The 26,576-nt window shown below is 38.2% G+C and overlaps 1 protein-coding gene across 4 annotated transcripts in view; it reads right to left on the bottom strand.

Annotated features, from left to right (window-relative positions):
- Positions 1–26,576, bottom strand: part of wdr37 (WD repeat domain 37) — a 143,288-nt gene that overhangs the window by 70,500 nt on the left and 46,212 nt on the right. For 2 of the 4 annotated variants that reach the window (XM_063044387.1, XM_063044386.1), the window contains 7 exons: positions 19,760–19,856; positions 17,568–17,663; positions 16,173–16,237; positions 15,775–15,858; positions 4,940–5,075; positions 3,122–3,193; positions 847–891 (listed from right to left, as the gene is read on the bottom strand). In XM_063044387.1, the coding sequence (XP_062900457.1) occupies positions 847–891; positions 3,122–3,193; positions 4,940–5,075; positions 15,775–15,858; positions 16,173–16,237; positions 17,568–17,663; positions 19,760–19,856 (595 nt within the window). The remainder of the gene's footprint in view (positions 1–846; positions 892–3,121; positions 3,194–4,939; positions 5,076–15,774; positions 15,859–16,172; positions 16,238–17,567; positions 17,664–19,759; positions 19,857–26,576) is intronic. The other 2 variants (XM_063044389.1, XM_063044388.1) reach the window with 1 other exon arrangement.

Consider the following 26,576-nt stretch of genomic DNA (forward strand, 5'->3'; position numbering starts at 1 on the left):
ATCTGCAGGTCCTTTTGTGGTCCAGTGAAATTCTGTACTATTCCACATTGAAATTACGTTGGCAAAAAAAATGACAAAGCAAAATCTTTCTGAAACTGATTCTTTCACCACTGGTCTGCCTGCTGTTTCTGGCATCAACAATACCATGTGACAAAGCCAACCTGAAGAGTAACAGCTATATTTATGTCACTTAACAGTTACCACAACCAGACAGTTCTGAATTTAACTGTAAATTAAACATCACTCTGGTATTGTGGGCCCTCAAACCTGAACTTGGTTAAAACTTGATTATTTCCCCAAACATTCACTCGCAAGGCGCTAACAATCAACAGAATGAAATTCCACCATCTTTTCTCCAACTACAAAAGAGAATAAAAATTAAATGCTTAACCTACTTGGTCTGCCTAGCTCTCAATGATGCCTTGTTTTAACTCACCATCTTTTAATCTCAGCAGTGCTATTATTTTTGTGCAAGGATTAAAAGAGAAAAAGAATTTTAAAAACCAATACATAATCTTTGCTGTGTGAATACTCATTATCTCATTTATTTTTTGTTACAAAGACAAATGCTTTAACATTGTACCTAGAATGCAAGATAGTTGGGGCTCGATCCTTTTTGCTATGTACACATACGACAGCATAGCAGGCATTGTATACACAATAGTCCAATTATCACATCCAATACAGAAAGCTTAATTGAATTTATTCTATTTAACCTATTCTGCATTACTGTTAATTGAATAATCCATAAAATTATACTTCAAAATACATATGATTATTCAGTTTTATTGTCACCAGCTGTAGAAATGTTATTTGATACATTAACAACAATTCTGCATACTGTACCTGTGAGAGCTACCTGTTCTGCAGGATGGAACTTGATTGAATTCACTGGAGAAAGGAAAATAAAAGAAAATTATGGTATTACACTCAAAGCTCTAAATGTGCTGGTTAGTGTTTTATGGGCCGGCTGGTGGCGCAATGGCATCAGCGCCGGACTCCAGAGCGAAGGCTCCCGAGTTCAAATCCAACTCAGGCCACCCCCCGCCACCCCGAGCACGATTTCCATCCATGCCGGGCTGAGCATCAAGCTAGCCACTCGGTCTCGTGAAAAAAAGGGTCGAGTCAGGAGCATTCATATTGTGCCCAGTTAATCCGGAAAGAGACCAATCCAGACACCACATGCCAGACAAGAATGGCTGACTGTCTGGTGCGACATGCTAAAAAAAAAGTATTTTATGCAATAACAGTTATTTTGCTTTTATGGAGGATCTTCTCCTATTCCCATGCATTATTGACTCCTCCACACTACGTACCGTATGCATACCGAGTACAATCGCCTTGACTGTAACACATGCCTTGGAAATATATGAAACCAGCTTGGAAATGTCTCTATGGTTCTTTATATCCCTCTATTATTCCTTATATTCCCTGCAGAGTGGGGATTAATTACCTTCGAATAATTAAGATCAGAAGTCAATGTGAGGAACCATTGGCATAAAAACTAGACCTAACACGCTAGCTTTCAACAATTACTGTCTAAAAATGAGCCTTGCATTCAATTTAAAACCTCAATTATTTTTGTACTTTTTTTCAAAAAACAAACGTCAATCCAACCTTTGATTTGTTTTGGTGGAATGCCGAGTAATTCTTCCCCAGAAGATGAAAAGGAAAATGAGGATCTTCTTCCCCATGACTATCAAAGTTCTGAATGGTCCATGAACCCACGAGCACTACCTCATTACCTTGCTCTCTTACTGCACTCTTAAGGCCAATTTATACTTCTGCGTCCAATCTACGCTGTAGCTACAGCATAGCCGCATACCCTACGCCGTAGCCTGACGCGCAGCTCCCCAAAAATGTAACTACACATTGCGGCGACGCAGACCGCAACAACTGTGATTGGTTCACTTGGTAGCATCGCATTTCCTCTTACTCATTTCCGGTTGCTTCTTCTCGTCAAATCGTCAAATCTACCTGCCGACATCTGAAAATATTTGAAATGCACTTCCTCGTCCATGTCTCTCAGCGGTCGGACAAGCACAGAAAATTCACCCTTCTTCTGCATCAATCCGTTCAATGGCCGTAGACACCATCCCCTCCGAGGTCTTCTCTCTTTTCTGCGTTGCAGTAATTTAAGTAACTCCTGTTCAACATTTATTAGCTCCAACTCCAACATGATGCGCCCAGTTTCAGTCGTCCTTGTTTGAAGTACACGAAGAAACTCAACACAGTGGCATAGAAACCCCACCGCCAACTAGCGTTTTGGCGGTGAATTGCAGAGCAACGCAGACACACCAACGCACAAGTATAAATTGCTCACAACGGTGTAGGCCACTTGCATAGGCTACGGCATACAGCCTACACAGAAGTATAAATCAGCCTTTATTTTTAATACTTCTCTTATTGTAACTTATTCTTATCGTTTATTTCCTATTGTGTTTGTAAGACTTAAAAAATTAGTCAGCTCCATCATGGGTACTAGCCTTCGTAGTACCTAAGACATCTTCAAGGAGCGGTGCCTTAGGAAGGCGGCATCCATCATAAAGGATCTCCATCACCCAGGACATAACCTCTTCTCATTTATACCATCAGGAAGGTGGCACAGGAGCCTGAAAGCACATGCTTAGCAATTCAGGAACAGCTTCTTCCCTACTGCCGTCCAATTTCTAACTGGATAGTGAACCCAAGAATGCTACCTCACTACTTTTTTATGTCTGTTTTTTTGCACTACTTATTTTTAACATAACTATTTAATAGACATATATAAACTTACTGCCACTCAGTATTTTTCCTCTATATTTAACATATATTTCATTCTACTGTTGCTATAAAGTTAATGAACTTCATGACATGTCAGTGATAATAAACTTGATTTTGAAAGAGACTGGAAGTGAAAGTGGTCAAGGGTAATACGTAACACATTTTACAGCACATCTGACCTTATCTGTGAGACGTGGAAAGTAAAAAAAACAGGTAGGATGGCACAACTAATTCAGTTTTCCAAGATAAATTTTACCCTGTTTCGTTTTTTTAAAACTTTAATCTCAGAAGGATTTCCATTGCTTTATACCTAAGTGCTGCATATATTTAATGACATTAATTATGAAAATGATCTCACCTGACCCTGCATGACCCACGTATTTCAAGAGACACTTCCCTGTCTCAATACTCCACAACATAGCACTGTGATCTTTAAAGAAAGGTAATAAACAAGACCGGAGTTAACCAGTAATACAGACCATGTTTTCTCTTTTATAACTGTTTTCAATGTGAACAGAGGCTATCCAGTTTACAAAGGTAGAGGCTTCAAACAAAAATAAATGAACAAAAGATGCTTGTGTGAATCAATTAACAAATGAGGAAACAGAAGTATAAAAACACATCAGGTCGGACGTGGAATAAATAACAAAGTTTAATTTCAATTGGATTGTTTAAAAGAAAGGGAACATTCTATTTTATTCAGATTAAAATTGTAAAATGAACAAATATTCACCCCAAATACTCCAGAAAGTGACACAGATCGTCAATGAATAACAACAATGGTGTTGGTCTAAACTAAATTGGGAACACAGCCAATACTTTCTTCTGCCTGATTGTGTCCAAGGATATAGCCAGCAAGATCTATTTGTTTATCAGTTATATCTTTCAGCAGCTTGCAAGATCATTCTGGAACTAGCTGGAACTCTCGATGAAACATCAACCCGCCCCCCCACCCCCCAGTATATGAAACATCTTAATAAAATTGCCACCAAATAAACAGAATAATGGAATGCTACAAACTTGCCAGTTTAAGGGGTCTAAAAAGTTACCCTCAATGTCACAATCTAAGCAGAACTTGAGGTCTCCTTGCACATTTCTACACCTCATGACTTGATCCAGACAACATTCTTTTGAAAATAGTGGAAAACGCTCAATGAAAGGAACTCTTAATCAAAGTGATGATAAATTTTAACCAAAGGAAAATGATTTACAGTAAACCTTTATGCAAGACTACTCCACTGTAGATTATTACTACCAGCTAATTGCCATTCATTTCAGATTATTCTAGTTGACCGATGACATATTAGGACATTACCTAACTTGAAGCAACGTTTAATAGCTCATGTATCATTTTAAAAATCCTCCATTTGGCCAAATAAATTACTTTTCTTTTACAAGTAACTGAAAACAATGCAACACATTCAATGAATTGCCAGTTAGTGTACGTTGTTTATTTATATATCAAAGCAATAAACCACTGACCATATTATATACCATTTATTTTACTTTTGATCAGAGAACCCCTTCTTTCTGGTCTTCATGATCACACATACTGCCGTGACTGAGAAACTTAGTGGAGAGACACACAAACTACATTTGCAATCGTCCATTTTTTTTTTAGGATTACTCTGATTTGGCAGATGTCTTCTGCCAAATAGATATAAACTATTGCTGCATTGTTGTACATCCCATGTCAATGGTACATAATCAGCAAAGCTTTAAGTAACAGAGGCAAACTATGAAATGCACTTTCATCAACTTTGCAGATGCAAGCAAATTAAACTGATGTAGATAGGCAAATTATGAAGACAAATTGTTGGGTACTTTGTAATAAATATCTCAGGGCAAAGATTTCAGGAGTCAGAGCTTTAGATCATGAAAGGGATTTCCACACATACATCAGAAATCCATGTTCCCGATGTTCACATGACATGAAGTGGAAGGTTTAAAACAGTACTTCAGAATCATTCAAAAGAAAGCTTGAAGAACAGCAGTAAATTGGATCATCAACAAAGAGCAATGTACAAATCTGCCTGCACTTGCAAAATGGAAGTTTGTTTGTTGGTGGTTAGGGAGGAGGATGATTACGAAAACAATAAAGGAATAGGATACAAACTTCACAATTATAGCAGAATTGAAGAGAGTCCCTGAAAAACAATATGAAGTAAAATTTTACCAGCTGATGCTGTGCCCAGCACCACAGGCTGTAAGCGTGTGACACTGACATCCCAAATCCCATCCCTGTGTCCAATGTACTCTTTCACCAGCTGGCAGACAGCCCGAGAAGTCGTTGTCTTAAAACTTGATACAATCTTTCAAAAAAGAAAAAGACATTAAAATGTTGTACATATGCAGTTCTTTTGTGTATTTAAAGGACACAAAACTGAATTGCCTTCTTATGTTAGATTCAAAAAGCACCACTTGCCAGGTTAGTAACTCCACACTGATGCTTGCTGAAAGTTTCCATAATGCCTGATACGTGATTTCAGTCAGATTTATCCTGTCTTGTATTTTTCTCCAGGAAGAATATCAGCAATTTTCTTCAGGGGAATAACATTTGCTAATTACTTCTGATATGTTCAAGACATACATCCACTCTACAGTTGCAATTGAAATTAATCAATTGAACAGCTACAGCTGTGAAAAGGCCATCAGGGAGAATGCCAAAGGATATATGTGACCTTTCAGAGGTGGTGGCTGAGATTATTCCAATTAAATTTTCACTATGCAGATATAGAAATTTCATATAATTATGTCAGCATTGAAACTCCATTTGGATAAATGCATTCAAACAAAACAATCTGGCGAAGAAGTCATGGTTTTATAACAAGTTGGTCACTTGGGGGCTCGCGCACAATATATGTAAAGATAAAATACCCCATTGAAAAATCTAAATAACCTCAATTCCTTTAGCTAGTGAAAAGCCTATTTCCTCCAGTAACTGATGCAGCTGAAATTCTGAAGAACCTGATGGTCATTTTGCTTTAAGTCCTACAAGTGTGTGCAAGCAATCTGACTTGCATGCACCACCATTCTTACCCAGCCAATACATTGTCATATGAACTGGTTGCATCACCAACAATAATGGAGGGGCCACTGCACAGGATCAGAAAAAACTTCAGAGGGTTGGAAACTCAGCCAGCTCCATCATGGGCACAGACTCCCGAGGATAGCTTCAAAAGGCAATACCTCAAGAAGGTGGCATCCATCATTAAAGACTCCCATTATGCTCAGGACATGACCCCTTTTCATTGCTACCATCAGGGAGGAGGTACAGGAGACTGAAGACACACTCACAACGTTAAGGAACAGCTTCTTCCCCTCCGCCATTAGATTTCTGAACGGACGATGAACCAACCCATGAACACTTACCTATTTTTTTCTCACTTTTTGCATTGCTTATTGACTTTATTATACATTTATTTCATATTGTAATTTATAGTTTCTTTTACTGCACTGTACTGCTGACTCAAAGCAACAAGTTTCAAGACGTATGCCAGACATATTAAACTTAATTCTGATTCACAAGTTCTTGTTGCCATATTTTGCTAGTATTCCTCTCTACTTTTGTTAAAAGATGTTCTTTTCTGGTAATGTTGCTGCTAAAGGAGACTAAAGGCTTGCTAACAGCAGGAGGCCTACTAGGAAGAGATTCAAACAGGATGAGGACAAATGAGAACAGAAGAGAGGAAAACAGAGCAATACAGATATATTGAGATACAATACAGTGCATCCTGTGGAAATCTTAAGTAATAGACCATGCACAGAATAAGCAGACCAGGCAGTGACTACTGTTCCTACATCGCTTTCATTTGTTCTCTCTGTACTCTTGTATCCTCCTCCTTTTGCGTCTCTTCCTGAAATGCCAACTGCGACTAGCACAAGAGATAAGATGAGATTGAAAGCTCTGTCAACATTATTAATAACACCTTTTCTGAAGTAAATTATGGTAAACTATCACCGCAAACAATGAAGAGTCGAGCGACGGTGAAGCAAATTCGAGGGATGAACCATGCTGGTGCGTTGCACAATCGAAGCAGATGGAGTTGGAGTGAGCGATTCGGAGAGGAGTTATTGAGGCAGAGGAGTTTCGATGTATGTCCAACTAACCCGGGTGCAAGGTTGGATCGCTTTAAGCGCCAACCCAATTTGAAGAAGTCGAGAACAGCTTTGGGATGGGTGGGTGGCAAGGTCTAGGCCCAGTGCATTTTGCTGCAGCAGGGCCCAGTCCTAGTGGGAGGCACGATCTGCTGTTTGGCCTAAATAGACTGGAAAGGCAGGGTGTCAGGACTGGGGGCAAGAGTCGGGCTGGTTTCGCTCGCTTTCCCGTGATGTTCACTCCTCTCTCCGCGACACTGAGGCTGTGAGGCTGCCCTGGCTGTTGTGCTTCATATCTGTGAGCTTCCCAGCGATTTGTTCCACTAAAATGATGAACTGAGACCGAGGCTTGGGCCTTCTCCAGCTATTCAGACATAAAGACTCAGTCTGGTTTGGAATGCTACTGCTTGCTTCTATTGTTTGCTGATTTGTGTTTTTCTCTCTTTCGCTGTGCGCATTGGGTGTTGTTTTTTTTTAACTGGGTTCTTTCAGGTTTCTTGCTTTGTGGCTACCTGCAAGCAGACAAATCTCAAGGTTGCATAACTTGTACATTCTTTGATAATGTACTTTAGATCTCTGAATATTGAAGAAAACGTGTTAAAGCACAAAGCAATGGCACAGGAAAGACCACAATTTGCTCATTCTGATGAAAGGTAATCAAACTGAAATTTTAGCTTTGGATCTCTCTCATATGCTACCTGAACTGTTGTTACTGGCATGCTCTATTTTTATTTCAGATTTCTATCATCTGCAATATTTCGTAGTCAACTTGCTTTCTCTTCCTCTCATTTAATTGTTTCCTTTCAAAAGATCAAATTCATTTTGTGAAGTCGATCAACATTTAAAATCAGAAATTCAAAACTAATTTGACTTTAAAATGCTTGACATTGTGTGCATGTGCGTGTGCATACATACACACACATACACCATGGCAGCATAGCCGTTAGCACATTGCTATTACAGTTCCAGAGTTCAATCCCTGCATCCTCTGTAAGGAATCTCTGCAAGTCCTCCCTGTTCAGAGACAAGGATGTCTGGGTTTTCTCTGGATGCTCCAGTTTCCTCCCACAGTCCAAAGATCTACCAAGTAGGTTAACTGGTCACTGTAAATTGTCCCATGATTAGGTTAGGGTTAAATCGAGGTTGCTAGGCGGCGTGTCTCAAAGGGCTGGAAGGGCCCATTCCTCATTGTATCTCTAAATAAATAAATACATAAATAAATAAAATACACATATACGTAAATGGTTATGAGATTAAAAAAAGCATCCAGGCAACATAAGAATTGACTAAAATTTTCCATAATTACTGTACATGACGAGAAGAAATTAAAACAAGTCAAGGTCCTCTATAGTCAGAACAAGGCGAAATTATAATTGAGGACAAAGAAATAGCTTAATCATTAAACATTGGTTCTGTCCTCATAAAGAGGACACAAGTAATCTCCCAAATAAGTTAGGGAACTGAAGGTCTAGAGACAAGAGAAACTGAAAGGAATTATTATTAAAGAAACTGTGTTGAGAAAATTAATGGGGTTAAAGGCTGATAAATCCCCAGGACCTGCTAATCTGCATTCAAGTGTACTAAAAATGGACCTAGAAACAGCAGATGCATTGGTCATCTTCAGAAAATCTTTAGATTCATTCTTTACTAAACACTGATTATGCCACAATTAGAGTATTCTGTGCAGTTCTGGTCACCGCACTAAAGGAAAGATGTGATTGTGTAAGATATAGTGCAGAGGATTTTCACCATGATATTGCCTTGTTTGGAGGGCTTTTGGAACACAATTGAATAAGCTGGGCTTCTTTCCCTGGAGAGAAGGAAACTGAAGGGTACTTGACTGAAGTATACACGAATATGAGAAGCACCGGGTAGAAAATCAAAATCATTTCCACAGGAAACAATATCAAAAACAGAAGGCACAGTTTTGAGATGAGAAAACAATAGGATCTGAGGGGCAATTTTTTAATTTAAATGTAGCGTGCTTGATATCTGGAAGGTGCTGCCAGAAGTGGTGGTGAACTTCGATACAACTGTTACATATAGGAGGCATTCAGACAGGCACTTAAATAGGAAAGCCATAGAATGTTATGGTCCTGATGTAGGCAAATAGTATAAATGTACATGAACAAAAAAATTGACATGTAGGTGGTGAGCCAACAGGCTCATTTCTGTGCTCTACAAATCTATGATTGAGGTAGGGCAAATACAAGTTCACTATTTTACAAAGTAGGGAAGGGAAAAGTGTAGTGGGATACAGAAAAGTCCAATGTCAGTAGCAGGAATATTGCTGGCTCCCTTATAAAAGGTGCAATAAGAAAACAGTCATTATGATTTATAAAAGGGAAATCATCCTTAATAAGTCTTTTAATTTTAAAATAAAATTAAAGTAAAATAAAATATTTATTTTACTCATTGTTTGTCAGTCTCTGTGTGTAGTTTTTTCATTGATTCTACTGTATTTCTCTGATCCACTGTGAATGCCTGCAAGAAAATGAATCTTAAGGTAGTATATGGCGATATAGACATACATTGACGATACATTTTCTTTGAACTTTATACATTGAACAAGGGTTTTTTTTAAGGATGTAACTGGTAGAGTTGCACAGGTATAAGGGAAAAGTGGATATGATGCAAGATGATTGACAGACAGGAAACAGAGTAGGGGCACTCTCATTTCAATTGACAAGTAGTGATTAGTAAGATACTGCAAGAGTCAGTACCTGCACCCAATAATTCAGATTTATAAATGGTTTGGATAAGGAACTTCTCTAACTTTGGAGATGACAAACCTGGAATTGGGGCTGAGGCAAGAGTGAGAGCCATGACAAGGATGCAAAGAGATTCCAAGCTGAGTTGTGCTAGTGGGAGAATGTACAGCAGTTGCAGTGTAACATATATTAATGTCAGGTTATCCAATTTAGCTTTAAGAATAGATCAACTGAATGGTGATGAATTTGGAAAAGGGAAGTGGAGACTAGAGCTGTGTGGCCTTATACACTACTAACCAAAAATGTGTTCAGTTGGTACTGAGGAGGCAAATGCAATGTTAGCATACATTTTGAGAAAATGAGAATATAAAAACAAGAATGTAATGCTGTGGTGTTTTAAAGCATTGGTTATACTACATTTGGAAGTACCATGAGCAGTTTTGAGCCCCTTTTCTACGAAAGGGTGTACTGGTTGTTATGTACCCCGTAACTGGGTTGCCAAACCAGCAGAAATGGAACGCTCGTTGGAGTCTGTGATTACTAGGAACTAATAAAACTTTATTAAAGAAATAAGTAATACAGTACTCTAATCGTAAGGATATAAATGTAACAGGTTAGCAATGATAATACACACATACACACAGAACCAGGGTAATAGGAATCAACCAAGCTCTATCGCAGTCTAGGGGTAAAATGATCAGTCTTAAGTGAAGCAGAGTTCAGTTCAGTTTAGTGCAGTTCGAAGTAGTCGCTGTTGTTGCACCGTTGGAGAGAGAGGGGGAGAGAGAGAGTGGGAGATGCAATTGGTTTCAGGCAGACCTTTTGATGTCTTCGCAGTTGGTTATGGGCAGAACTTTTGATGTCTTCTAATCCCGCTGTGCTCACCGACTGTGACCCCTCCATTCCAGATACGATTGTTCTTCCGCAGTGAACCCGGCACCCAGGCAAGGGTGGACACACAACCCAGGTTCCCACCGATCGTATCTTTACACCCTGTGAGCCTCTGATCGGTTCCCGCGAACCAGTCCTCCAAACTTCCACCACTTGTGGGGGCACACTGCTCTTTCCAGGGTCTCGTGGCATGTCTCGTGCCTTAGCAAACCTGCTCCTTTTATCCCTCTGCTGGGGTATCACCTGTCCATCAAACTTCAGGTTCAAAGCAACCGGTCTGTCAATATCTGAATTGTGTTTCTTTCCCGTTAATCCCTCTCTTCTCTCTTATTAGCATTTTGAATGTTTCTCCATTGTCTTTCGTTATCCCATTAGCATCATCCGTCCGTTAGCTCTGCTTGGCGTCACACATGACATGGTATTGGAGAGAATCCAGAGGAAGTTTACAAGAGTGACCCCAGAATTTGTAAGAGTTATGTACTTGGACCTGTATTGCTAGAGTTTTGAATAATGGACGGGGTGGGTGGAATCTCATTCAAACCTATAAAATATTGCAAGGCCTAGATAGGATAGAGGTGGAGAAGATGCTTCCTACAGTGGGGGAGTCTAGGACCAGAGGACATAGCTTCAGAACAGAAGAAGGGGGTTGATTGGAATAATAAATCAGCCATGATGGAATAGCAGAGCAGACTCAATGGGCCAAATAGCCTAATTCTGCTCTTATGCCTTACGGTTTTCAGTCAAGAAAGTACATTGATTTTCTTTACAAGATTATACGAGTACTTGATGAAACCCCATATGGAATTGTGTATCATTATCTGGGGAAAAATATTCTCGCCCTGTAAGGAGTACAACAAAGGGTATTTACTAGATTGATTTTAGAGACAGAAGAATGGAAGGACTGATGTTAGGTGATTAGACCGTTAAAAGTATAGAATAATGAGAGGGGTTCTCAGAGCTCTCCAGTGTCCAGAGTCAGTTGCCAGAGACTTAGGATAGGAGTATGCCATTTAGAACCAAGATCAGGAGAAATGTCCTCACCCAGTACACAGTGAACGTGCAGAACTCTCTATACACAGGAGTGGATATCACATCACTGAATACATTCAAGACTGATCTATTCTCATTGTGTCAAGGGAATCAATGGAACAGCAGAGAAGGCAGGAATAGGATACTGAAGTGAATGATCAGCTATAATTATTTCAAATTGTTGAAGGGCTGAATGGCCTAGTCCTGCTCGTGTTCTGTTTCCATGCTGTTGCATATAGCTCAGGTTATCTTTCAGATTAACAACAGGCAAAGCTTCCAAACACTATTTCTTTCATTTCTATTCATTGAACTGCTGAACAGAATACAATGTGGAACCCTAAGAGTGTTGCAATAATTGTACTCTACAAAACGTTTGATCAAAAAGACTAACAAGCTTAGTCAAAATGATAAGCACTTTGTGTATTATCTAAATTCAATGAATTTTTCCATTTTGTTAGGAAAGAATTGGTAATTAAAGCAGGGAAATAGAACTTCAATTATTGCATATGAAAAGATAAAATTAGCAAAAATGCAAACAGCTGTAAAGCACATAATCCAAGTTGAGTATACAAACATCAATTAATGCCAGGTGTTAAACACTGGTAGCAAACTTAATGGATCTATTTTATGGTACATATTTAAAGAAAATACGTTTAGACACTGATTTTTGTTGACTCATTTGTGCACTCTTATTTTAAATCTTGAAAATGATGAAAGTAAATGAACAATTTATAGTGGGATTTGAGTACCACAACTCTATTTGTCCTCTTTTCCACATTATCGCAAGTTGATTGGTACTCCAGAATGGGCACTCTCTACTGTGCCAACATGACATTCCTATTTCATAAGACTATAAAACCACAAGATATAGGAGCTGAATTTGGCTATTGGCCCATTTACTACAATTACTTCTCAGTCATGCAAGCCAAGCTGTAGATACTATTAAAAGTATGCTGACACTCTTAAAGCGAGAAAGGGGGAACTTCATGAGCTCTAAATCGTAGAGATGATTTTTTTTTTAAATGTGATCCCCATAACACTGTATACCACCTTAACTATGAACTGATTCCACAACCTATAGACTCACTTTCAAGGACTCTATAGCTAATATACTCAGTTTTTTTTTACATTTGAACAATTTGTCTTCTTTTGCACATTGGCCATTTGTCAGTCTTTGATTTGTGTAGTATTTCATTGATTCTATTGTATTCATTTGTGACTGCCTGCAAGAAAATGAATCACATGTATAGTGACATATACATACTTTGATTATTTTGAATATTGTTCAAAGTAAATTTAATCAATGTTGATGCAGCAGTCTGTGGCAGGGACACTAAAATCAAATTGAAGTCTACTCCAAAAGTTTAAAGGAGAGAAACAAATAAGAAATTAAACAAAAACTTTTAAAATTCTGAGGGAACCACAGAATAAATACAACACATTCACTCCATCCCTTAAGGCATTTATAACTTTTCTCAAAGTGCACCAAGGTACAAGTTTATTAAACAAACTGGTGTTATGCATTGCCAAAATCAAATCTGCCAAACATATAGAAGTAACTAAAGAGCTGCAAGGATTTTCTATGATGCAAAAGATGGCTCAAAATGAACTTTAAAATAAATTTGCAAAAGCAACACCTTAGTACATTGAAAAGCAACGCACTAGTCGATTTGCACATCATGTATAGAACTTCTGTAATTAAATTGCTGTACAATGGACTATATTTTGTCAAGAGCATTTCCCCAAGATATCCTTAGGTATCAAGTTTTTTACAGTCACACCAGTGCTATGAATTTTACATTAGGTTGTAAGGAATTTACAGCAAAGAAACAGTCAGTACAGAGGCAAAGCTAGTTAAACTCTTCCCTTACAGATGATTTAATCCTGACCTCCATGGGGAATTTGTAGTGTCCCTGTGACTACATAGGTATCATCCGGGTGCTCTAGTTTACTCCCACATCCCAAAGACAAAATTGGAAACTTTATGTTACCCTAGTGTACAGATGAACAGTAGAATCTGGCAAGAATTTATGAGTGGAGAAATGGGATTGCTCTGTGGGTTAACATAGTTCAATGAGCCAAATAGTCTCTTTGTATATCACAAGGAAATATGAGCCACTTGGTTCAACTGGCTATGGTGTAAAATATTCTGCTCCATTCCCTCTAATGGACATCTAAATTTGGAATGCTGCAAGTCCAATTCACTGAATTATTGGTGGACAGTGGGGAGCTACGTGGCTTCAGTCATAGCTAGGACTAGGCCTCAGGTTGCGGTGTTGTCTGTTTACAACTGCCCAGAAGAGAGGCGTCGGAGTTGGTGCTCTCTACCGCAGGCGGTGTGACTTGGCATCCAAGCTGGAGTCGGTACAGTCCCCAGCGTCTGCTCAGCAGAAGACAAGCTGTATTGTGCTTCCCTACAAACTGTTGTAACATTCGTGTACTCGGCTTCTTAGATTATATTTTTGTGTGTGGCTGTATTTTACTGATCTCTTATAGGTGCTTGCTCTCTCATATATGCTTTATATGTCTTGTGCTGTGTGTGGCTGTTGATACTGTGGCCCCTGAGTAACACTGTTTTATTTGGCTGAACTCGTGAGTATTCATGTATGGTTAAATGACAATTAAACTTGAACTTGAAATGCCCCTTAAATCCATCCATGCTATTTAACTCATTCACTCTAGGTGGCAGCAATTACATTTTCTAAATAAAGCTTAGCCTATTTAGTGATTAACCTGCTGATGCTTCTATTTCAGCTGTACCTAATTTATCCTATTCACTGTATCTACACTATATTTCCTCATATGGCAAAATAAACAAAAAATACATCATCCAAAAGCTGGAAGAGCATGAACATCTAGATCTATTTTCTTTAGTATTGTGAGGATTACGAAATATTAGTCATAGAGGCTCACACACTATGAATCAGGAACTGCAGTTGTCAAAGTGAGACTTTGGTATGAAGATGACAGGGAAATAAGAATAAAACACCATCACTGTGTGGTAATATTAAATTCTGCAGACAAGAACAAAATATATGGCAGATATTCTTTGTGGGAAAACTAAATATTAAAAACAATAAAATAAAACAGAAAATGGAAGAGATAGTTAACAGAACAAGCAATATCTGTGCAGAGTACTCTGCTCCTGCTTGAGAGTTTTCCTAAGCTAGGCAGATAAGTAAACTCTAGTCCTGGCATAGTTGCACAGTAGCTTGAAGATGGTTTTATTATTCACCAACACGTTACAGTACGCAAGGAGAAGAGTAAAAAGACAGTATTTATCAGCATTCTCACAAAAGATAAGATTCAAATATTGATTAAAATTCCTTCGATTCATAAATGTGCTTCTGAGTAATGAATGAATAAATATATAAGCAATTATATAATGGCCGACCTGATGTCAAAGGTTAATTGCTTAACAGTGCAATAATAAGTAATCAACAACAGCGGTAAACTTTCAAGTAAGCAATAAGATAGAGTAGCTAGAAATAAAGCAGCAAACCACATTGGGGGGGACATGACACAGAGAAAATCAGTGTTTACATTTCAAGATGATGATTTTTCACCAGAACCGTTCTGATGTGAGCTTATCATCCTGAAATAGTCAATGTATTTCTCTCTCCTGAGGTGTTATCCAACCTGTATTTTCTATTTTATTTCAAATATCTGAACTATTTTGATCTTGAATAAGATAACAGAAATTAATTAGCAGATTTCTTCAAAGGTTTACTTTGCAATTGCTAATTAATGCACAACTAACTTACTACACAAAATAAATATACTACATTGTTATTTAAGTAAATTTATTTACTTTATTCTTTCCTTCCTCATATTCTCTTGTCTACTAAGGAAGAAAAAATTTCCATGGAGTAAAAGCTTTGTCCATGACTAAATAGGGTGGCTTAGCAACATGTATAACATTCTCTAGAGTTTTATACCTTCAACATTGCAATCATTGCAAAGGTTATTAACTATACATGCTAAACATCTTACTAACCCTAGCTACAGAATAAGTTATTTGAAAACTGATGCTCACTTTTGTTAGTATTTTATTTCTACTTTTACACTCAAGTTAAAAGGACAAACCTAATTTCAAACACACATTTGTACATTGTACGCTGTTAAACACGTTATCAATGTTTTAACAATGAATTATATGGTACCAAAGGCATTGGCTGTTACATTATTCAAAACACACCTCCAAGTCCATTAGACTGCAATAACTCCATAACGGTTACCAGATGATGCAACATGCAAATGGATTCACTGGAAAACAAATTACCCAGGAGTCTCCACCCCACAACTCCCAACTTCCCATGTTGAAGTTCCGCGCTCCAGCTGCTTTGCTTGGGAAAGAGTTTGACCGCTACACCATGAGCAGAAAAAAAGAGTTAAAGTATATCGCTTGCAGGAAATGAAGGAGTATTAGAGTATAATATTTTTAGATCTATTTGGACCACATTCTTTCAGGATCACTCCATCAAATAAACATCATTATTTAACCCCAAAAAAAATGTAACGATCTGTCAACTGTTTTCTTATTTACTGAGAAAGTAACAGTTTTTTTAAAAAAGCTTAAAATTACTGCTTCTTTAGTAACATTTGGATGGAATATTAATTTAAGTAAGTTCAATTTTGGAAGAAACAACAGTTCATGATTTATGCACATCAACAACATACCTTGCTCGTAGAGGCCTTGTATGTCGTTTTCAGTTTTTGAGATAACTGGCTGGTGCTGTGACTGGCTACATAAATACAGATAGAACCTTGGTCAATCAGTGAATGACGTACGCAAGTGAGATAATGAATGCTAAATATTTATTAACAGGATATGTTCATTTCTACACCATTCTCTTTCAGTAGCTTCCAACTTTTACTCTTTCAACTGAAAATACAGAGCTTCTGCAGATGCTGGGAATCTTAAGCAACATGCTAACTTGTAGACCTTCTCATCCCTTTTTTATTCTGGCCCTGTCTTCTTCTTTTCCAGCCCTGATGAAGGGTCGTGGCCTAAAACATTGACTGTTCCCCTCCATAAGTGCTGCCTGACATGCTAAGTACCTCCAGCATTTTGAGTGTGCTCATCTTTTAACTGTACGAGTCAGTTAATCTCCTCAGCAATTCACTTAATCATTTATCAGATAGCTTTCAGCCATACTGGCTATAATTTCCATCCTAACAAAGCCTCTTGCCCTACATTTAAAAGCCTGTGCAGACTTCATCAATAAAACCACATATTAATTGTTTCTTTTAATGCCAGTCACACAAGATGCTAGCTTATCTCCTTTGAAAAGAAACTCATGATTGTTAGTTTGAATTTAAAATGGTGATACAAAAGGTTAACTCTATAGCTGCTGTAAGAACACAAAAGTAAAGTCACTGGAGATAACTGATGATAAATATCGTGCACTTTGCCACCTAATTTAGGTCAAAATGATAAGGCATTTATATAAAATAAAACTCAAATTAGTTTTATGTTTTAGAAAAGGTGGAAAGAGTTATTAATCATTCATTCTCGTTTCAATTCAATCTCTGAAAAGATTCAATTTTAAAATATAATGAGTACTTATATTCTGCTTAATGATGCACATAAGTCAATGTCCCAATCAAAAAATTCCAGTGAAAACACCATTTAGTATCATTGATATCTCAGCACAAGATGGCGCCATTTAGTTATCATGCTGTGGTAGTGAGTCACCACCATCCTTAATATTTTCCCTTCTCCTTGCATACATCACACTCAACTTAAATATAGTAAATTTTCAGAGTTGTGTAATAACATACTTTAAGATTTATTTTTACATATTAACCTACTAGTCATACATTATTCCTTTTCTTGATTTAATTTTTGAAACTGAATTTACATTAGAATTTTCATTAGAATGTCTTATTTTACAAGGATATTGAAAAACAATTATATTTTTTTCTCTCCAACCTCTCACCACTGCCTTTAATTTAACAAATTGAGTTTCTAAGTTTCCAGTTTGTTTCCTTATGGAAGGGCTGTTCAAATTATTTGCAACATTATGGCTGCAGAATGCCAATATATCCATGTATAAAAAATATTCCATGAACCTTTTGCCTTCAACTGTCCTTTGCTCAGATCTCCCCCATCCACTGTCTGGCCTTCAGCAGTTAAACGATCATTCAAGGTTTCAATTTCTCTTCGTACTGCAGGGCAAGAAAGAAAAAAAAACAATTAGATTTGCCAAGGACACTGTGAATGAAGCCTAATTGAATAGACTAATAATGTACAGAAAATTTATGGCCCATTTATTCTATATAAAATGACACGTTATTAAGAAATAAAACTGTTACGTACTCTGCTAGAAATTGCTACAACATGTGAGTGGATATTTTTCATACAATTTATAGAACCAAGGTTAGTTGGAACACAGAATACTGCAGAGGAATAGGTCAATCAGCCAATCACGTATCTGCTGATCATGATGCCAATCTAAATTGACTCCAGTTGCCTGCACATGGCTGCATTCCTCTATTCCCTAGTTGTTCATGTGTTTATCTTTAAAACACTGTTATTGCACACCCCACAGCACTGTGTTCCAGGCACCTATTAAACTTGCCTCAAAAATCTCTTTCAAGCTTTCCCCCTCTCACGCTAAACCTATTCCCTCTTATATTTGGCATTTATGTCCAGGAAAATGACTATCAACCCTATCTATGCACCACTCAGTTTTAAATACTTCTTTCAGATCGCTACTTAGCCTCTCTCACTCCAGAGAAAACAGCCTAAGTTTGTCTAAGCTCTCCTTATAAAATCAGAAACAGATTTATTATCACTGGCATACGTCATGAAATTGTGTTCAAAGGACAAACATCCAATTTGCGCAAAAAGAATAAATGTGCAAACTATTAAAAAAGTAAACAAATAATACACAGAACATACACCACAGAGTCCCTGAAAATGAGTCCACAGCTATGGAGCCAGTTTCGTGCTGAAGTGAGAGAAACCTGACAGCTGCAAGGTAACAACTCTTCCTGAACCTGGTAGCATGGACATAAAATCTTGCACCACCTGCCTAAAGGAAACAGGTCAAACCCAAGCAAGTGGGACAGGCTCTGGTAGGGGATCTTGGCCCACATGGAAAAGTGAGCTGAACACTGATTCCACCTCTACCTTCGGCCTCAACACCTCAACCTTTTTAATCTGGCTCGGCACTTAAAATGGGTTGAACGTCAGTTCCTGTTTCTCCTCTCTGATGGCAGGAATGTCAAGAAGGCATGTCCCAGATGGTAAGGGTCTATAATATGAAAATCACCTTCTTGAAGCATCACCTCTTTAAGAAGCCCTTGATGGCAGGTAGGATTGTGCCCATGACTGTTGATACAACCATCTGCAGCTTGTTGGGATCCAGTGCCTTAGAGCTTCCATACCAGGTTGTAATGCAACTAGTCAGAATGTTCTCAGAATCTGCAGAAATTTGCAAGGCTCTTTGGTAACATACCAAATCTGCTCAAACTCCTAATGAAACAGATCCGCTGGCATGCCTACTTTGTGACTACATCAATATGTTGGGCCCAGGATTGATCTGAATCTATAGTGTGCAACTAAAATTATACACAATGCTCCAAATCTGACCTAAGCATGCAACTTTTTTTACTCAGTGTCCTGAATGAAGGCAGCAAGCACGTCCTATGCCTTCTTTCCAACACTATCCATCTGTGTTGCCACTTTTTGGGAGGTACGGACTTGCATCCCTAAATCCCTCTATACATCGATGCTCTTAAAGGTCTTATGAAAATAGAATTGGAACATGGGTTTAGGGCTGTCAGTTGACCCAAGAATGAAGTCCAAGAATGAAGAATGGGTGCTCAACAGCATTTACAGCATGTAGTTGCTTCCACTGTATTACCTTTGAAAAAGATAAAATCAACAACATTTTGACTACAAATACAGAAACTGTTTCATGAAGGTAGAAAATGTAATACAGGAGCTAAAGATGGTGCCAGAGGTTTTTGAAGACCTGGCAGACCTCTTCCTGTTCATCCACAAAACAGTTTAATTCCCTCTCATCTCATGTCTCTTTTTTTATTTTCAAGGTGGTTGGGATTCCTTTTTTTTAAATTGTGAAGCTATTGTAATCAATTCCATACTGCTCGGTTATTATGGCGATACAGATTGAATTAAAATTTATCCATTGCAAAAGGACAGCAGCTTGAAGATGATATTTCTCATATCCCATATAACAAAAGTCTAGAATATCTTTTGACATCTCTCAACATACCAGGACACATCGGATACTCACATTCAATATTTTCAATGTACAAATTTTCAAACTCTCGTTCAATCTGTCCAAATAGTTCCAGCAATGTTTGCCGAATTGTTGGTGGCAATTTTGAATCCTAGAGAGAAAGTAAAATTAAGAGTCACCAATAGAAAACACATCTTTCCCAAAGTGCTGCTACGGGATCACCACTTTATTCAGAAAACGAATGGTTTGCTTGTTTGAGTTTCTGAACCAAAGATAAACTTATTTTTCTCGACACATGGGCTAAGTTCTGCAGTAAAAATGCTCAAAACAAACTATAAAGCTTGTGTTTCTAAGTGATTCAAGTAAGTGAATCTTATTGCAGTAGGTTCTATACAAAAGTAATACAATGTATTTAACCATTTGTTTCTGCAAGTATTCACTTGATAAAAATGCCTAAATGCTTCCAAGACTAAAATTCATTTAGTCAAATTTCGATATGCATTCCATCTCGCTTCTCTAGTGAACACTTGGCATCTATTTAAAATCAATTCAAAAAATTTCAAACAGAAGTTCATTGAAAATACACTCAGTGGCCTCTTCATTAGGAGCATCTACTCATTGATGCAAATATCTATTCAGCCAATCATGTGGCTGCCACTCAATTCATAAAAGCATGCAGACATGGTCAAGAGGTTCAGTTGTTGTTCAGACCAAACATCAGAATGGGGAAGAAATGTGATCCAAGTGACTTTGACCAGGGAATGATTGTTGGTGCCAAAAAATGTGGTCTGAGTATCTCAGAAATTGCTCATCTCCTGAGAGTTTCATGTCTCTAAAGATTATAGCGAATGGTGCCAAGAAGCAAAGAACATTTGGTGAGTGGCAGTTCTGTGGGCAAAAACACTTTGATAATGAGAGAAGTCAGAGGAGGAAAGTCAGACTGGCTCAAGCTAATAGGAAGGTGACAAAAAGCCACACTTTATAATAGTGGTGTGCAGAAGAGCACATCTGAATACACAACATGTCAAACCTTGAAACGGACGGGCTACAGCAGCAGAACACACCAGCTTCCATTCCTGTCCCTAATGAAGAGGCCACTGAGTGTATATTGTTTCAATTAATTATGGTAAATCAACAGCTCAGCTAGTAGGCACTGGTGTTTTAGCCAATGAAATACACAACTTGTTTGATGTCACCAGTCAAGTACCCTTTCCTAACTAAATACTGTGTGAGTTGCCTGTTTGAAAACATAACTGAAAAGCAAAGTATTTTCATCACCGAGCAAAAACATAAGACAAAGACTAAACACATGGATGAGCACTGAAGACAGGTGCATAAATTTAACATTCCCACCACCCTCTGCCATCTATCCAGAATAACTAAACAAAATTTCCAAGAGAGGTTTTGCAAAAGGGGAGGCAGATTTGGTATCAAGCTTCTTTCTGTATTGAAAATCAACACTTCACTTAATGGTGCAGATGTAACAGTCCCAAACAAAGTACCATCAACTAGCTGAGAGCGGTAAAAGACTGAACATTTAGCCCACTGTAAACCTAAATACCCAATTTAAGGCAAATGAAACACTATCAACACTTCTGCTACAAGTGAATATGGTTGATAAAACTTAATTAATTCTCCATTGTCTGTTGTCAAAATACAATGATTTGCATCTGTAATAATTTTCAATTATCTTAGTAAAAATTGAAGCTATCCACCAATGCAAAGTTCTTGCTCTTGATTTCATCATATTCATCACTCACTATCTTGTGCACAGAGATCACCCTGTTACCATTCCATTAAAAACTCTGATTTCCACCGTCTTCACCCATAACTTGATCATCTCCAGACCCATGCCAGTCTTCTATTCTCTTCAGCTCTCCCAATATTCTAATTGCCCATATTCCCGATCAACACCAGTCATCTCTCAATCTTTTGCATTGGTTCGCAGCCTTCGTCTGTCAAATTTAAAATTCTGACCAAAATAATTTCTGCCAGTGCAACCAGCATGCCCTTTACATTACTCCCTACTGCCTGCCTTTGGTTCCTTGGACTGCACTTTGTTTCTCTCTTCATCACCTCCACAACTGAGAACATCTACAAGGAGTGCTGCCACAAGAAAGCAACCTCTATCATCAAGGATCCCCACCATCCAGTCCACACTCTCTTCACTCATTTACCTATTTATTAATTATTTGTGTTTTTTTTGTATTTGTACAGTTTCTCTTCTTCTGCACATTGGCTGCTTGTTCAGTCTTTGTGTGTAGTTTCCCACTGATCCTATTTTATTTCTTTTGTTCTATTGTGAATGTCTGCAAGAAAACGAAGTTCAGGGTAGTATACGGTGACATACACACATTTTGATAATAAATTTACTTTGCACATACACTGCATTTTAAATCCACTCTTTTGGGTTACTGCTTCCAATATGCCCTCCTTTTGCCGTTAAAGCATTTGTAGGCATTGTTCAATTGCAAACCGATACTGAAATTATTCTATCAAGTTGTGAGCAAGATGCAGTCTAGAATTCAGTGAATTGAATGACCATGATTATTTATTCTAACATGCATATAGCGAAAATAAATTTGCCAGTGGTTGGCGATTCCAAAAACTTAAATGATTTGATGGTGTTTTCACACTGCCAAGAAACTATGAGAGTTTGCAAAATGGCAAATCTGGTTTCTACTCCTTTTTCAAAAGTGGCTGCAAAAATCTAAAACAAAAGTATGGCATCTTCAAAATGCAGATTTGCTTCATTATAGGATTTGAAGTCCCATAATTTAAATGTATAAAGTGAATGTTTTTACTGATAAAATTAATGCTCTACAATTGCAAGACTGCTTGCCCATCCAGCCGTATCCAAGTTGCCAATTTAGTTGTAAATTCTGAAAATATAACATGTAAGGATTCATTGGGAGGAATTGAAAATTGAAGCAACTGTCAAGTGCACTATAAATTCACAGTGACCAACACATCAGATCAAGAATCCTACAGTGGCACTTCAGGCCAACACATGCTACCGAAAAAGCTAACAGTACAATATTTTATTTTCAATAGACGAGATGCTGTAGATGCTAGAAATCTAGAGCAGTACACAATGTGCTGGAGGAGCTCAGCAGGTCAGGCAGCATCTATGGATAGGAGCAGTTCATGTTTCGGGGGGGGAGACCCTGCATCCGAACTGGAAAGGAAAGAGGAAGGAATTTTGTTTTCACCATTACTGCTGACAATTTGAAGCAAACTGAAGGTCACTCAATGTATTTAGCAAATGTTTTGATATATTTCATAAAGCTTCATTAATTTCTTTGAACCACAGTAGCATAGTGGTTAGCACAACACTCTACCCCCAGTACAATTTCTGTCATTGCCTGTAAGGAGTATGTACACGTTCTCAATGTGAATAGTCTGAGATTCCTCCGGGTGCTCCGGTTTCTTCCCACAGTACAAAGATGTACTGGGTTGGGAGGTTAATTGGTCATTGTAAATTGCCCCTTGATGAGGCTAGCATTACATTGGGGAGGGGCAGTGCTGCTTGAAGGGCCGGAAGGACCTATTCCACGCTGTATGTCAATAAATAAAAGTTCTTGTATAGAACTAATTTCCTTCACTTCATACCAAACTAAATATATTTCTGTATTAGTCAAAGTTTAGAAAATACGATGCCATTTATATTTGATGCACAAACAATCTCATTATTGATGGATATCAAGCTCAAAGTCAATCGAGCAATCACTCACATACAAAGAAATCTTTGAATCTGCAAACTACCTTCAAACATGGCAGCTTGCATTTCATGTTTACCAACATTTGGTTTTAGTGATCTTACATGTGGTGCATCTCATTTTAAAAACAGAACAAAACACTGCGCCACCCATAATAATACTCCCATCATTGCAAAGCAGTAAATTTTCCAATTTACCACAAGAATTCAATGGAAAAAAAGAATAAAATTTTTTCAAATAAAAGTTGAAAGCAAGCAGATAACTGATTATGCTGTTTAAGAAAGGCTGCTTGCCTTTATACCTGATTAACTGTAGCAAATCACAGCTTAGTGATGAGCACATTGCAAAGGTGTTCATTTGTAAATTGGTCTGAATTTTTTAGATTAGTAAAAGTTTCTGTGAAGCTCATTAGTACACAATGTAATGCAATATTAGAAAGCAATGTTTTAGCTGGAATTGTCATACACACATTTATATCTGGCAATGTTCTTCTGATTCAATGTAATTAAGCAAAAAAAGCAGCTTGAACTAACGGTCTTAAAATTCAGTACCAGTCTTCATGATTATTTTAATCTAAGAGGTGATTATAAACCATATGGCGACTTTGTGCTACAGACAAAATAAAAACGAAGTGCTAGAAACATAAGACTATAAAACCACAGGACATAGGAGCAGAATTAGGCCATTTGGCCAATTGAGTCTCCTCTACTATTTCATCATGGCTGATTTAGTTTTCCTCTCAACCCCAATCTCCCGCCTTCTCCCAGTATCACTTCATTCCCTGACCAATCAAGAATCTATCAACCTCTGCCTTAAAGTATACAAGAAGACTTGGTCTCCACAGCTCTCAATGGCAAAGCAGTCCACAGATTCATCACTCTCCAGCGAAAGAAATTCTTCCTCACCTCAGTTCTAAAATGATGCCCCACTATTCTGAGGCTGTGTCCTCTGGTCTTATGCTCTCCGACCACAGGGAACACCCTCTCTACATCCACTCTATCAAGGCCTTTCACCATTCAACACATCTTTAGATGAGGTCACCCCTCATTCTACTGAATGTCAGTGTCAGGGCCATCAGATACTCTTTGATCCTTTCGATCCCAGAATCATTTTTGTGAACCTCCTTTGAACCCTCTCCAGTTTCAGCACATCCTTTCTAAGATAATAGCCCCAAAACTGCTCACAATACTCCGTGAGGCCTCACTAGTGCTTCATAAACTTTCAACACTACATCCTTGCTTTTATATTCTAATCCGCTTGAAATGGATGTGAACTTTGCATTTGCCTTCCTCACTACAGACTTAACCCACAAATTAACCTTCAGGGAATCCTGCACGAGGACTTCCAAGTCCCTTTGCACCTCAGTTTTTTTGTATTTTCTCTCCCTTTAGAAAATAGTCAACCCCTTCACTTCTTCTACCAAAATGCATGATCATACACTTCCCAATGATGTATTCCATCTGCCATTTCTTTAACCATTCTTCTAATCTAAGTCCTTCTGTAGCCTCTCTATTTCCTCAAAACCACCTGCACCTACACCTATCTGCATATTGTCTTTGCAAAAAGTCATCAATTCTGTCATCCAAATCCTTGCCATTTAAAGTAAAAAGAATCAGTGCCAACATAGACCCCAGTGGAACATCACTAGTCACAGGCAGCCAGCCAGAAAAGGCATCCTTTATTCCCACTCGGTGAGTCTTGCCAATCAACCACTTTACCCATACTAGAAACTTTCCTGTAATACCATGGGCTTGTAGCTTGTTAAGCAGCCTCATGTGTGGCATTTTGTCGAAGGCCTTCTGAAAATCCAAGTACACAACTGATTATGCTTTGTCCACCCTGCTTGCTACTTCTTTATAGGATTCCAACAGATTTGTCAGCCAAGATTTTCCTTTGAGGAAATCATGCTGACTACAGTCTATATCATGTGCCTCCAAGTACCCTGAGACCTCATCCTTAATAATTGACTTCAATATCTTCCCACCCAGAGGTCAGACTAACTGTCCTATAGTTCCCTCTTTTCTGCCTCTCTCCCTTCTGAAGAGTGGAGCGACATTTGAAAATTTCCAGACTTTCGGAACCCTTCCAGAATCTAGTGATCCTTGTAAAGATTATTACTAATTGAAAGATCTTACTCCACATTCTCTTCAGCCACCTCTTATAAAACCCTAGGGTGTACACCGTCTGGTCCAGGTGACTTATCTACCTTCAGCCCTTTCAGTTACCCAAGAACCTTTTATCTAGTAACAGTAACTTCATATACTTCATGAACCCCGACACCTAGAACTTCCACCATATTGCTAGTCTTCCTCAGTGAAGACTGATGCAAAGTACTTATTCAGTTCGCCTGCTGTTTCCTTGCCCCCAGTTACTACCTCTTTAACATTGTTTTCCAGCAGGCCGATATCCACTCTCACCTCTCTTTCACACTTTATGTATCTGCAGAAACTTTCAGTATGTTCTATAATGTTACTGACTAGCTTACTTTCATATTCCATCTTTACCTTCTTAATGACGTGTTTAGTTGGTATTTAAAAGCTTCCCAATCCTCTAACTTCCCATTAATCTTTGCTCTATCATATGCCCTTTCTTTGGCTTTGACTTCTCTTGTTAGCCATGATTGTACCATCTTGCCTTCAGAATACTTCTTCCTCTATCCTGTGCCTTCCAAATTGCTTCCAGAAATTCCAGTCATTGCTGCTCTGCTGTCATCCCTGCCAGTGTTCTTTTCCAATCAAATCTGGCCAATTCCTCTCTCATGCCTCTGTAATTCCCTTTACTCCACTGTAATATTGGTACTGGACTTTGGCTTCTCCTTCTCAAATTTCAGGGTGAATTCGATGATATTACGATCACTTGCTACTAAGGGTACTTTTACATTAAGCTCTCTAATCAATTCCAGTTCATTGCACAACACTCAATCCAGAATAGCAAATCCCCTAGGCTCACAAGCTGCTCTAAAAGGCCATTTCATAGGCATTATAGAAATTCCTCCTCTTCGAACTGATTTTCCCAATCTACCCTGCATATTGAAATCTCCCATGACTATGTAACATTGTCTTTTTGTCATGCATTTTCTATCTCTGGACAAAGCGTCTGATGGTGCTTGATCTGCTGAGTGTTTCCAGTATTTTGTTTTAAATTTAGATTTT

Source organism: Mobula hypostoma, chromosome 3 (assembly GCF_963921235.1).
Source record: "Mobula hypostoma chromosome 3, sMobHyp1.1, whole genome shotgun sequence".
Lineage (NCBI taxonomy): Eukaryota > Metazoa > Chordata > Chondrichthyes > Myliobatiformes > Myliobatidae > Mobula > Mobula hypostoma.